The sequence below is a fragment of the Sander vitreus genome, chromosome 15 (assembly GCF_031162955.1).
Source record: "Sander vitreus isolate 19-12246 chromosome 15, sanVit1, whole genome shotgun sequence".
NCBI lineage: Eukaryota > Metazoa > Chordata > Actinopteri > Perciformes > Percidae > Sander > Sander vitreus.
The window spans coordinates 15,429,560-15,444,465 of NC_135869.1; the positions used below are offsets into that span (position 1 = coordinate 15,429,560).

A 14,906-nucleotide genomic window follows, 5' to 3' on the forward strand; every position below is an offset into this window, starting at 1 on the left:
AGACATCAGCATCAGGGCCCATTCCCCCTCCCTCTCATGTCCTCCATACCCACAGACCGTCATCCTCCCTTCCCTCAATCTTTCCCTCTGCCCCGTGCCCCCACAAAAACAAATGCACACTTAAGAAGTCTGCATACATCGAGCATGTAGATGTGGTAATGCAAATTGCACATCAAAATGTAATGCAACCTGGCTGCATCTCTTGCAGTTGTAAACACAAAAGCTTAACTAGACATAATCTGTGTGTTTAGTCTAACAAATGCCATAAAGCCCATAGATGCTTGAATTCATTTAATTATTTAATTTATTTATTTAATTACAACCACGGGATTGCAAATAAACCCAGGAAACAAATATTTTCAAGAATTACTACTTCTAATGAACACCTCTTTCCAAATTGAAGCAATCAACAGTAGAACAAGCAGCATGATTACTTCAACAGCTGATAAGTTCCAAACAATATTTGAGGAAAATGTATGAAGGTTCAATGTGACGGGTGTTAGGGTATATTTATTTGGATTTATTTGGATTGTTAGAATGGAAGCTTGAACAGAAGGTTAGCCATAATGTTTTTTGTACACTGAGTGATACAGCTGCAACTCAATAGTAATCAGTTCTCATGAAGTGATTAAATGTCCTCGTGAACCATTGGGACACAGTTTATACGTTGTTCCTCAAAAAGTTTGGCACCATACTGAGTTAATGTTCAGGCTGACGGACAGTGAAAGTGAACATGTTTGTGTGTGGACAGGTGTGCACCTTGTTGGAGGCCATCTCGCTGACTGAGCGGTGGGTCTGAATGGTCTCCAGCTGGTCCAGACACCAGTCCAGTTCCTCCAGAGTCTCCCGAGCCATCTGCTGGTATGTCTCCTCTGGGAAGGACAGACAATATACAAACAGTGATGACCTGATAGAATATCCTCTCTTTAAAATGACCTGTAGCTGTAAAGGCCCTGTAGCTCAGTAAGTTAGTTGACACAAATGATAAAAAGTGTATGCATTTACAGGCTTCAACTAGTAATCCAAATATGTAAAAATAACACTTGACAACAACTGAATCACTGTTATTTGTGGTTTCTGATACAGTCACATTGTTTTTTAATCAGTATGTTTGTAAACAGAGTAAAACAGGTCAATATTTTAAATTATGATCAGCTGAACACAGATTCAAAACCTATCACTCTAAACTTGACAGCTCTAAATATATGTATTCCCATGAGACAACAATCGTATTTGTGTTTTCTAGGGCTGTAGAAATGATTTCATATCAGTAATATGTATTAACACAGTAAGGTGGGCCTATATTTCTTTTTTAAGATAATTATTGGGCATTTTAGGCCTTCATTTGACAGGATAACTGAAGACATGACAGGGGAGAGAGAGGGGGAATGACATGCAGCAAAGGGGCCGAGGTCGGAGTCAAACTCGGGGCCGCTGTGCCAAGGAGTAAACCTCTATATATTGGCGCCCACTCTACCAACTGAGCTATCTGGGCGCCCGAGTGGGGCTATATTTCAATTATGATTAGCTGAGTTACATAAAACGTACAGGTCATTCAGAAATATTTATAAACTGATTTATTTCTGCTTCCTCAATACTCACAAAACTGTAGAATGCTCCCTTTAAATTTCAACAAAAAATTTTAAACTTTATTTTATACAAACAGAAATCACTGTACATTTGTGGGAATAGCATCCAGGCAAGAAAGATGTACGTGTGTTCTGCACACTAATTGTACTTTGTATAAACACTGTAAAACAGGGCTAAATTTGAAATTCAAATTTCAGAAATCAGTTTAGTAACAAAATATATATAATGTATACGCACATATCTATTGGACAGATTCTGCGATTGTGCCTCTAATATTAATTGTTTAGTTAAAACTAAATGCAAATGTTCATGTCAGACATGTTACAGTTGAAGCATCAAATTCTGCAGTGTAAATTAAAAGAGTTTGTGGTCTTGCAATGCTGCTTGCCCAACATTTTTACTACAATTTTTTACTTTAATTATTTTAACTACATACAAGGTAAAAGGGACTGTACAGTGAAAATGAAGCTTTGCATTCATGTCCTTTATACATCTAGGAGTAAAAAGGGATTCAACTCTCTCAGCATCAGCTTTGGGTATTTCATAACACACATATCTTTAGTAGCTTTAGCATCATATGTTGAGTAATTTAAGATCTATACAATCTCATAAAATGTAGCCTATGCAGCACAGTTCATTAAAAAATCAGCCATAATAGCCACATGATGTTCTGTAGTGTTCTGCAGTAACTTTCATTACTGATGATGCATTCGGGGAGTGTTGGAGCCTTAGTGTGTCCATACAGCCGTGTAAGGGGACTGTGGGACTCTTTGGACTAAGAGGTTTAATTAGTTGACAACATACCAGAGAGTGTAGCTTGGGGAACAGTGGGTTGGCTTGTCACTGGTGACCTCCTGTGGACAAACACATCATTACATCAGAGTGAGAACCACACGCTGCTGCCCCCTGCTGGGGTTCAACACACATTCAGCATTACAGGATAAGGCAACAAAAGGCTTGGCTCACAGAGGGGGTATACATATTTTTATGTACAGTATGTTATTCATTTATATGCCCCTAAAAAGAGACCAATGGAGGAGTGCATGTCGAGATTAAAATGTCTTTGAATATTGAATAAAACTGCAATGTGGGAATTGTTTAAAGTGCATAAAAATACCCTTATATTCAAGTATCCAAAAAGCCTTAGCTCTGCTCTCCTTTCAAGAAGCCTTCGTGGTTTCATAATTGTGTAGTGAGGGAGGCATTTTCAGGGCACAACACTGAATAATTATAGATGCTGATAATTCTGTGGTGCATTGCTTTATATATCATATTGACATGTTGCTAAAAGCATGCCAACTCAAGCTCCTTCTATCTGCTGCATTACAAAGGAGAATAATTTTAGTGTTATTGACTGTCTCCATCGTCTGGGTACAGAGACAGAGTCAGGGACAAACATCTGAGGCATGATGTTCTCTGCACTCAGTCTTCAGCCAGCGAGTTGGAGAGATGCCAAATAATGCAGATCATATTTTCTTTGAGCACAGCTTGATAATCACAAACTGGTTAATCATAATGACAAAAGTGTTTCCCCACGGGAGCAAGGAGACATTAGCAAACACACACACACTGCAAACTAAGCAGACAGTCGTGACGAGTGTAAGTGGAGGGAAGGGGTGTTTGACAGCATGATACTAACTTGTTAGTGGGTGTTGTGACATTGGCGAGGATGGTGAAGTTGCTTCTTACAGTTCGTAGGCTGGCCAACACCTGGGGGATGGATGGACAGCGTAGGAGGGAGAGAAGGAGGAGGGAGGGAACAGGAAGGAGGGGGACAAGTTCACTGCACTAATTAACCACCTTTTCTAGTCATTTACAGCAATTAAACATGTCAGAAAAGTAGCACAAGGAAAACATACCTGAGCAAAAGGGGTAACGATCATGTCTTCGGCATGCCTGCAGGACAGAAAAACAGAAAACAGCAGAATGAGATGAATGTGAGGGGTTTTGGCAGCTGAGGCACTCGGTATTAGTGTTTATATGAGAGGGTGTATCTGTGAGCTGGATGTTTACAATGACCTATGTGGATCTAAACAGAGAACTAATCCTGAGATACACTAATGGAAGGTTTTGTCTGTGTTAAACTTACTGAAAGACAAGCCAGGAAACAGAGAACAACAGTTAATGTTAAAAGGATTCATCATGATTTTATTAGCATAATCATTGCATAATTATAATCATGTGTTGATTGGGATAATGTGCAGTTACTGTGGTGTGTGTGCGTGCGTGTGTGTGTGTTCATGTGTGAACACTGCAGGTTTAAGAAACATTTTTAAATGCTGTTCATGTTCTTCTATGTGATGGATTCAGGATGATGGCCTCATGCTTACCCCTCACTGTTGATGGAGGAGTTGCGTGACATGGTTTTGGGGGATGTGTCGTAGTCTGAGTCTGAGCGGTACAGGAAGGACTCCCTGCGCTGGCTCTGGGGGAAAGAAGGGTGGAGCACCAACCCAGGACTCGCCTGCGAATCCATGGGACTGCGGCCTGGCGAGGGACCATTCTCTGAATCGAAGCTGAATAGTTTGAGAGGACAGGAAGGAAACTGGTTTTACATCTGTTAGCTACATTTATGTTTGTTTCGCAGCTGCTTCTCTTATCTCAAAGACAAGATGAGCCTTAACATCCAAACAAAAGCCACAGAGTCCATCCTCCTGTAGTGTTCCTCTAGTTTCTGAGAGATGAAGTTGAAGAACGAGAGATGTGACAGATGCTATAGCATGAACCTATGCAGCTTTGACTCTGATGTGCCAGACTGCCACCGGGCTGCCCTGAGAATTACACTTTACTGACAAGTCATTTTATTTTAAGTGAGCAAATTTAGCCACATCAACTGCAGCGTCTCTCTGGGCCAACGCGGTCTGTCTGAATATGTGAGTGATAACAGAAAGTGCACTTACACATTTTAAGACTGCTTATACTTATCATCCGGAAACATCAGCAATAAAGGAAAAAAAGACAAAGATATACAGTATAACATCAAACCCAAAAATATTCTGCCAGCAGATCGCTGATTAATATTAAACCGAAAACACACGGCTGAAACTAATCTCTTTTCAAAGACGAGCATAGCCAAAGGGGAGAGCAACATGTTTAACTGTACTGTTACTAAAGCATTGTCCATCATTTTTTAGTTTTTTCAGATACCAATTTATCTGACAGTATTTATGAAAAGTATACGGCTTGAATTTTTTATCAGCTTTGTTATACACTAAAACTGCTACAAGACTATTTATACAGATATACTTCAGATATAAGATATATAATAGTGTGAATCTATAATTGTCTCTTTCAGACTGCAGTCACATGTTGGGATGACAAGGACAGATGGGGAAGCAGGTTGCAGTGTAGCTACAAAATCTATTTTTGATGTTGGATAACTTTTATCTTCTCCTAAACTTCTCAAACTTTGTCATCAACATAGTTGTGTACGGTTTTCGGTTTGACTTCTAAAATTAAGCGTGAAGTGTGATATTTTTAGAATTTACTTATAAATTGGCCTACTCCTCTTCCCCAGAAGGCTTTGTGAATGTGGCTACAGATCAAATTATCATTAAACAAGTTTCCCCGGTAATGAAAAACACATCAAAAACGTCTGCCAGGGGGATCCTCTGCAAGCTGCACGCGCTAATCCCCGTTTGTTTTTGTTTTTTGCAAACTTTGAGAGTAATTATGAGACATTCTGAATTTCAGCAAATCCCAAAATCGAATCCATCTGACTATGGTTATTAGAGTGTCTGCATGGAATAATTTACTCTGACATCTTCTTTTGGAAGTTGCATTACAAACATCTGTCTATAATGCTCACATCTCATCTGAACTGATGCAGAACAATCACAAATCACTACAACTTCTTTTTAATAGACATAGAGATATGTTAGTGAGGACTTGGTCAAATTATAGATCAGCAGCTGGGATGCAGAACTGTACCTGCAAATACAGTGAGATGAGCGTCTACGCTCCTGAATACTCCGGTTCAGTTTCATGCGTCGAAACAGAACAGAGCCCCCGTGTCCTCGAGATTGATCGCCCGGTGACACAGGTGAGGTGAGAGAGGGCGCAGGAGGTGGACCCTCAGGACTCTCCCACAACCTCAGCTGTCGTGTCAGCTTCCTGTGACTCATCGCTGCCAGCTCTGGCCCTGGTGGAGCCGACCAGTTAAAGAAAACTCCCCCAGCCTCCACTTAAATCTGTCTGTCTCGCTCTGTTTGGCTGTCTCCCTCCCACGCAGTCCCCCTCGTCGACTTTTTTAGTGCGTCGACTCACGTCTCAGGCAGACAGAACCACAGCACCTGCGGTACATGGTGCAAAGTGTTCTCAATCCAGAGCTGGTCTATTAACACAGGCCTGATCCTCCCTTTAGTCCTGCTCTCCCACGTGTCTCATGCCTGAAGAGTCAAAGTGCATCAACATGCATATCCTGCCCTGTGATCCTCAGGCCATGGATGCTTGAACTCCATTTTCCCTCTTCTCACATCCTCAGCCTGTGCAGGTTTGTTTGAGGTTTGTCTGTTCCTCCCAGACGAGAGCTCTTCTGATATTTCACCACCTCAGCTCTGTTTGCTGCTGCTGGGACCAGCCAGCCCAAACTGGACCTCTGTCCCCATCTGGCCTCCAGGTTGCTGTGGCTGCCGTCTCACATTCACAAACTCTTGAGACACCCGGGCTGCAAAAACAACTGTGATGATCTTTGTTAATACCCTAATTAGCCAGCCTTTTGGCCTTCACGTTGTATCTGTTACTTTTTATCTCTTCCTCTCCTCCCGCCCCCCCGCCTCCCTCTGCAAGCATGTGCTGTCACTGTCCTTATCTTACTGTTCGCATTTCCTCTGCAGCAACAGGAAGGCTGATCAGTAAGAGTAACAAACAGGGACTAGAGTAGAGCAACACACACAGGCTGTGTAATGAGGATTTGAAGAGAAGATAGAAACAACCCAGAAAGAGGAGAGAGGAGAGAGAAAAAATCAGGGGGAAACGGGTTGACTCAAAGCCCTGTGTAAATGTTTACATGTTCTACCAAAGAGCGTGTAAGGTTTGCACCCAAAACATTTCTTATTTTGACATCAACAGCCTTGCTCACCAACACCACTTTCCATGGACTTTAAATGTAAGAAGACACAGTGCTACCTTAATATTCTCCATGAGCAACAATTAGACCATGAAAAAGCTTCCATACAAGATGCATTAGGTCAACCACAAGTAAATCAGACAGCCTCAAGCCAGATTTCTTTTGTTTTGTTTTTACACTCAGTCTACATGGTTTCTCAACAACACACTGCAACTCAAAAATGCAGAAATATTTGACTGCAGTGTTAATAAAAACTATGTTGGATCTATTGAACCACTGCAGGATCATGTTTGCTTGCAGCCCGTGAGGTGTTATTATTATTAGGTGGGTTATTACTTTAATAATAGAAGGTATAGATTACTAGCATTGTCACCAACGTATTACTGTAACCCACAAAATTACCAAATTGGCATTTCGAAACAACACTGTTGCCAAGTGTGGCAATTTCCTTTAAAGAGAGAACTAAAGTAGTAGTGAGCAAGGTATACATGAGAATTTCTCAGTAGTGATAGCACAGCTTACCGCATCACATTCTTGTGACACTAATATTTATTATAATATTTCACATCTTCACATAGTTATTGTAGTAACTTCACTGAGAAATTAAACTGTTTACTTATAGCTAAAGACGTTAAGTCATGGATGGAATATGCACAAAAACATACCTTTACAGTAATATAATCATCAATCAACCAATCGGAAAATAAGAGTAATATAGAGGTATTGTTGTTATATGGTGTTTTTTTAGTGATTTGTTTACAGTAAAATGTCAGTTAACAATTAGCAGTCCAGTGTTTCAGTTTCAGATACAGTTTTTTACAATCACTTTGGCACTAAGTTCAGAACATTGACGTCATTTTTCATAACTCTAGACACAAAACTCACAACCAATGATGACTAACACTTCTTTCAATTGCTTGGATACAATACACATAAACCTAAGATCATTTGTTAATTTAACAAAAATCACCTGTTCAATATGACACAACTTAACATCAAAGTATTGCTATTTCAAACAGCAATTCACACATTACATTTCAGATGATTGTCTATTAATTTCATTACAAAGATCTAACTATCAATTGATACAACTGCTCAAAATGTTGCATTTAATAAATAATAATGCAAAAACTGTTGCATTACTCTTAATGCATAGTTGTATGGAAACAGACAAACAATATTCCATGTTTAGATCATGAACGTTTCAAGATAACGAGATTCATTGTCACCAATTAGCGTGGAGCATGAACCAATTAGACTACATTATCTATGGATGTAATATTTCATCATCATTCTTTACTGTAATGTACTACTGTTTATCAGACACTGTTTCTATGGTCCCATTTACCACCTTTTCAGACTATTTACAGTATTGACAGTACTGCACTGTATGGATGCAGGCCCTTGGAATTGCTTGTCCAATTCTGCCAACTCGTTACTGATGATTGAGATGTGTATATATATTAATACTCGTACCACATTGGCCTGTAGTAGTTTCTCTACTACTGCAGTACTTTTACAGGGATGTATTTACATGTAGTACCATAATGAAACATGTATCACCTATTTTGTACTACAATATTTAATGACGAACAATGACACAGTGAAACTATCGGTAGCTTCTGTGTGGGTGATCTAAATTAACGTTTCAATGGTATTTCACAATCAATTAGTTTTTTTAACCAATGATTGTGCAAGTGCATGATTTATTTAAAGATATGAATGCACAATGCAATGAACATTGGACAGCCTGTGTTACACAAGTGCTGACTGTTTTGAGTTTTGAGTCTAGAGTTTTAAAAAATGACATCACGGTTCTGAAATTAGTAGCAAAGTGATTGTAAAAAAACTATAATGAAGAGAAATGCCTTTTAAGATTTTCTAGTCATTTTAATGCCTGTACTGTAGGTGAAAGGTGAAAGAAAAATCAATAAGAACAGATCATACTTTCCAGCATCACATCTTTATTTCTGCTTGTTTGAGTGGAAAACTCACTCCAAACACTTTTTGATTTTGGTGTGTTGGCTAGCCTTTAGTGAGTGTTTGGAATACAGATGGGACATTTTAAAGTGTGTGTGTGTGTGTGTGTGTGTGTGTGTGTGTGTGTGTGTGTGTGTGTGTGTGTGTGTGTGTGTGTGTGTGTGTGTGTGTGTGCGTGTGTGTGCGTGTGTGCATGTGTGTGTGTGTGTGCGTGTGTGTGTGTGTGTGTGTGTGTGAGAGAAAGAAATATTGTGTGTCGGCCTGTCTGTTTGACAACCTGCATTTGTGTATTTATTTGCCCTATCACAAAACACAAAGAGGAAAGATACTGTATTTAAACTTTGCATGTCCTAATTTAAATATACACTCTGCACATACCAAATGAGAGCACAAATGAGACGACTTGTAAATAGTGTCTGTTTTTCCCTCAGCCTCTTTCTGCAAGAGCAGCTCTCAAACAAAAAAGCCAAGCAAAACCTGCTGCATGAATTCAATGTTCCATCTTTCAGCAAACAGCTTAAAGCCCGAGCACAGCGAAGAACACAGTAAAAGATAAGATGCCTTGTCAAGCTGTTTCCTCCTCTTCTCCTGCCTTCCACATTCAGTATCTTACCCTTTCTTCTGAGTCTCGCTTTTCCCTCCCTTCTTTTCCTGGTAGTGAGTAACTATCGTTTGTTTAGGACGCAATGGGAATGGATGGTGGCACTTGTCTTGGAAAGTCGATTATATAAAGGCCTCACATACAGCCTGTTTGAACAGTGCCTTTCAAAGACAGACTTTGGAAAAATGTCAAGAATTCTAATTCACACGACAGTCACTATTGTAATCCCTGGAGAGCTGATGAGGAGACAATTATTCTATCTACTATTAAATACATGAGTCCCAGCTCAATAATAGCTGGTGAAACCTCTCAAGGTGGTGACTCATTCGCACATGTAGACATGCACACACACACACACAAACACACACACACACACACACACACACACACACACAGACAGACAGGCACACTGGCAACCCCCCCCATGTTGCACTTAAGCGCACACACAAAGATGAGCATTAACTCTGAAGCTCTTTTGTTTTCACTGAAACACTATAAAAAGGCAAACTAGATGCACATGCCCACACAGACACACACAGTCTGTACACAGGGTGATTATAAGCTGAGCTGTGGGCAGCTCTCTTGGTTTCATTATGTGGAAGCAGAGTCCTTGGAGTGTATCGCTGTGGACAATGACATGATGATCAGAGGTTTCAGAGGGAAGGGGATTTGTGTCAGCTGAGTGACTCCTTCTTATGGAAGATAACAAACTGTCTCTGTCAGGATGGAGAGGAGCACACTAAAGCTGCTGTCTCTCATTCAGCCCTGCTACCTGAACTGCTTCACTCTGTTAACTCACCGGAGCTCTGTGACGTACGCCAGAGACAAACCTATGGTAATGGTTATGTTAACAACGTGACTCATTTTGCAAGACAGAGAGATATGGTCGCTGACTTGGAAAATGTAAAGCTCATTTATCACATGTGCAGTAGCTGTGTAACATCAAGCTGAATTGGATTTTAAGAAAGAAATCTTACACACATGTATTACTGTGGTACTAATGTGGTTATTAAATTAGAATGATGCATCTTCTTACAGAGAGTCCTTGTGTGCAGAATAAGCTGGGGAAATTGAACTATTCAACAGTAGCGCTTAATTTTTTTCTCTTCTCTGCACATTTCTGCAACAAAAGGGGGAGCTTGATTTCATGTCATTAATACAGCAGGCTTCAAAGGGCTTTGGAGCTCTGAGTCAATGCAGCGATTAGTTTAATTAAACCTGTAAGTCTACATGAGAGTGTAGAGGAGATTCACATACAGCCCCTCCATTGACCCTCTCTTTCAATCCATTATTCATTAACAGTCATCACAAGGAAGCCCCCGGATGGTGCTAGCATGTTGTGACATCAACATTTTCCAAACAGTCCCTCCATCACACTGTATGGTGCTGTTAATCAGGCCACTCTGAGGGGATGAGCCAACTCTCATTAATTTAAAGCAACACTAGAGAACTTGTCCCGCTTCGGTCCCCCTACAGGTTGGAAACGGAATTGTCCTTTACATTACATTATGCAAGTTTGCCAGATTGGGTGAGGCGGGTATGGCTGCAGCCTGGAGCGTCCCATGTCATGCCATCCTGTCTCATGCCATCCCGTCTCATGCCGAGGCGTGTCCAACGGTAAGTTCAGCGGGCCAAAATACGAAATCGCAAATTATTTTCCAGATGGAGTCACGGGTAAGTTCGTGACCACGTTTGCAATCAAGGAGGGTCAGTGTATGTTTTGGTCATTCGATTCGATACATTTCTTTATTACCCTCTCTCCCTGCCTTCCTCTGACTCTGTGTCTCTACCTACTTCGCCCGAAGAGAGTTAAACCAGCTGAGGAAATCGACTTTCAGTTCACGGCTGTAACGTTACTGTTACATTAATGTTACCGTACGGCGCCAAAGTCTGATCCCAGCAAACTTTCTGTTGTTGTCGATAAGCTTGCTGATCTGGCAGAAAGTCACTGGCGGTTCGGGATCAGATCATGGGGCTCAGACCTCCAGTGCTGGGTCTAATGTCATAATGTTCGCTGCTGCCGCTGCAGCTAGCTAGCAGCAAGCCACCAGCCCTATGACCTGGGTCCCTGGTTCGCTCTATGTTCGCTCCCCGGTGCTGACTGACTCTGGTCCATCTGCAGAGCTGGCATTACCCGCTCTAGCTAAGCTGGGAATCAGACGAATCTGCCGCGCTCGTGTTTTATTCATATTTTCTTTGCAGAATATGAAAGAAAAAGGCATTTTTTAATTTCTGTTTTCTAGTGATTTAATTTTTTGTTATATGAAATAGGAAATGAAAATCGAAGCATGTTTAAAATGTTCACATTCCCTTTTGACAAGGAAAAGGAAAAAACGCCTTGTATTTCAATTTTAAATTTAGTATTTTAAAACGAAAATCAAATAGCCATTCTTTTTGTGTTTTTTTTTTTTTTTGGACCGGATTTCCTGAGGATGGATAACAAGGATCTGTACACACAAGAATACAAAAATAAACATGTTACACTCTTTCCAATACTCTTTCCAATACTTATTTTTATAGTCTATATTGTTTTCACACTTCACTGGGACATTGCTGCAAATACAATTACTTATCAGCAAGGCGAGAGGGCATGACACGGGAGGCTCCAGGTTGCAGCCATAGAATGAATTTTTTTGTTTGCCTATAATCTGCATTTATTTTATAGACAGACATATATTTTTAAGTATTTTATTCATTTGTATGATTGCCGTTACTGTTTAGTTAAAAAAACACCAAATATATCAAGTATTTTATTCATTAGCATGATAGTCTGCATTTATCTTACTGTTTAGTTAAAAAACACCAAATATATTTTAAAGTATTTCATTCATTAGCATGATAGTCGACGCAAGCTTTTACTTTGAAAAGTAGAAGCTCGGGGAAGCTTTTACTTTGAAAAGTAGAAGCTCGGGGAAGCTTTTACTTTGAAAAGTAGAAGCTCGGGTAAGATTTTACTTTGAAAAGTAAGAGAGATATTTTTTTAAGTATTTTATTCCAGACGCCAGCTTTTATTTTGAAAAGTAGAAGCTCGGGGATTTTATTCCAGACGCGAGCTTTTACTTTGAAAAGTTGAAGCTCGAGAAGCTTTTACTTTGAAAAGTAAGAGAGATTTTTTAAAGTATTTTAAAGTATTTTATTCCAGACGCGAGCTTTTATTTTGAAAAGTAGAAGCTCGGGGACGGCACCAGGCGGGATGACATGAGACGGGATGGCATGACACAGGACGCTCCAGGCTGCAGCCATACAGTCTTGGATCGGGTAGCAGATCTGTAGTTCGAATGAACTGGACAATGTAATGGACAATTCCGCTTCCAACCTGTAGGGGGACCGAAGCGGGAAAAGTTACATAGTGTTGCTTTAAGCTACTTAAAAAAACAATAACACTCCCAGTCAATCTCTCCCCCCACCCCCTTTTCTTCATCCTCTTCAGTTCACTAAGTTAATGATTAACCAGCCTGAGTCCATCACCCTCTCTCTCCCCACGAGACACACACACACACACACACACACACACACACACACACACACACACACACACACACACACACACACACACACCAAGTCCGTACTCTCAGCTCAGTGAAGAATGACAGTTATTTCCTGCCTCTGCTTCCTCCTCTGCCAAGTAAGCACAGATGCTTATTTCCACGTGCAATTTCACCTCCCCCCCCCACCCACCCATGAGCTGTGCCTCACCCAGACATTTAGCACCTGGCTGATTGCTACCAGTGTGGGGGTGGTAGTGGGGGGAGTTGAAGGGAACAGAAGCAGCCTCTTGCAAATTGGGAAAGGGTGCTACTTTTATAGGCTGACCATATAATCACAGTTGTACTCTATTTCTGCGGTTGAATCATCCACGGATCTATGGAGCACATTAGGTTTTTTTATTATGAAGCACCATCAGGCTGGGGCATGCTTTTAGGGCAACATGCCCGTAACTGACATGTCTCAAATGCCCTCCACAATCCAGTGGGATAGCCTCTGGTGGGACAATGGCTTGCTCTTATGGGGAGTAGCCCAGGACACGAACAGCTGATCCGCTTTTCTGAACCCAGCCGTCCGACTCACATACATGTGCAGAGCCCGGACAGGGCATAACATGTGACGTCTTTGCTCCTCTCCTGAGGAGAAAGGAAGCGGGTGAAAAGCCAAGAACTCCACCGAGGGACACCTGTAGGCTGACTCCACCACCTTAGGCACAAACTTTAAAGAGCCCTGGGGCAAACTGCAGACAGATAGGGTGAATAGACCAAGCCTGTAGGTCACTTACGCGCTTTGCAGTGGTTAAAGCCAAGAGCAAAGCTGTTTTAAGAGAGACAACCTTCATCCCTACTGCCTCCCTAGGCTCAAACGGGTGATGAGAGAGGGCGTCTAACACGACCAACAAATCCCACAAAGGAACCAGGGGCCTGGAAACTGAGAGCTTGCGGCGTGCCCCTTTCATAAAACAACAAACTAAGGGATGTTGCCCCGCCGGCTTATCCCCGAAACCCACATGACAAGCTGAGACAGCAGCTAAGTACACCTTAATTGTTGAAAAAGCCTTCCCTTTATCCATCAGGTACTACAGGAAACACAGCAGGTCCACCACAGAACACTGAAAAGGGATGGTATCCCTATGTTCGCACCACTCCTCAAAAACCCGCTACTTGACTGTAAAGAGAGCGGGTGGATGTGGCCCTTGCACTCTGGCTCTCCTGCCAGGAGCTGTATTATCTCTGCTACCCAATGCTTGGATGACCACTGTTGCGCTCAGGATCAGGATTAGTGATAGGCCCTGTCCTCTCACCCTCGTTATGGTGGGGGAGATCAGACTGAGGGGGGGAAATGCATAGAGTAGCACGTTTGACCATGGGTGGGCTAGAGCATCCACACCCAGTGGTGCATTTACGCCTGACAGAGAGAAGTACACTGGACACTGAAGTTTTCCTGCGAGGCGAAGGCTGCCTGACCATATCTCTGCCAGATCTGTTCTACCACCTGTGGGTGGAGAGTCCACTCTCTCAGATCTCCTGTCCATTCCCCCGTGACAGAAGATCTGCACCCCTGTTTAGAACACCTGCCACGTGTGTTGCTCGAAGAGACAGCAGTCTCCTGCTGCTCCACAAAATCACTGTGCGAGCTAACTTGTGCAAATGCAGTGAGCGAGTGCCGCCCTGGTGGTTGATGTACGCAACCGCAGTGGAATTGTCTGTTTTCACTAAAACATGACGACCTTGGAGAAAGTGCAGAAAATGTTTCAGAGCCAGAAACACCGCCATAAGCTCCAAGACATTTATGTGAGCCTGGGCTAACCTCCGGTTCCATGTGCCATTTACTGTTCTCCCTAACAGCGTCGCTCCCCATTCTGACAGGGACACGTCCGTTGTTATGGTTACTCTGGATGATATCGCCCCTAGCGGGATGCCTGATGCAAGAACTGGCGTGTCTCTCCATGGGTGGAGGGCTGCTATGCATGCCAGAGTTATTTTCACCCTTCGGTTGAGATGACGGCGTGGACACAGGCGTAATGCTGCAACCCAATGCTGAAAATCCCTCATTATTAAAAGCCCCAAATGTACCACAGACACTACTGATGCCATAAGGCCGAGCAGGCGCAGGCATAGTCTGAACGGCACGGCTTTGCTCAGCCAAAAAAGGGAGAGACATTGTACCAGAGACGCTAAT

General features: G+C 42.0%; 1 protein-coding gene across 2 annotated transcripts in view; it reads right to left on the minus strand.

Annotated features, from left to right (window-relative positions):
• pde4a (phosphodiesterase 4A, cAMP-specific) overlaps positions 1–14,906 on the minus strand; it is a 51,755-nt gene that overhangs the window by 12,416 nt on the left and 24,433 nt on the right. Inside the window, exons 1-6 of one of the 2 annotated variants that reach the window (XM_078269396.1) lie at positions 5,521–6,340; positions 3,921–4,106; positions 3,450–3,486; positions 3,230–3,300; positions 2,395–2,444; positions 760–872 (exon numbers count right to left, since the gene is read on the minus strand). In XM_078269396.1, coding sequence (XP_078125522.1) covers positions 760–872; positions 2,395–2,444; positions 3,230–3,300; positions 3,450–3,486; positions 3,921–4,106; positions 5,521–5,714 — 651 coding nt within the window. In that variant the 5' untranslated portion in view covers positions 5,715–6,340. Of the gene's footprint in view, positions 1–759; positions 873–2,394; positions 2,445–3,229; positions 3,301–3,449; positions 3,487–3,920; positions 4,107–5,520; positions 6,341–14,906 lie in introns of those variants that run through there. The other variant, XM_078269394.1, reaches the window with a different exon arrangement.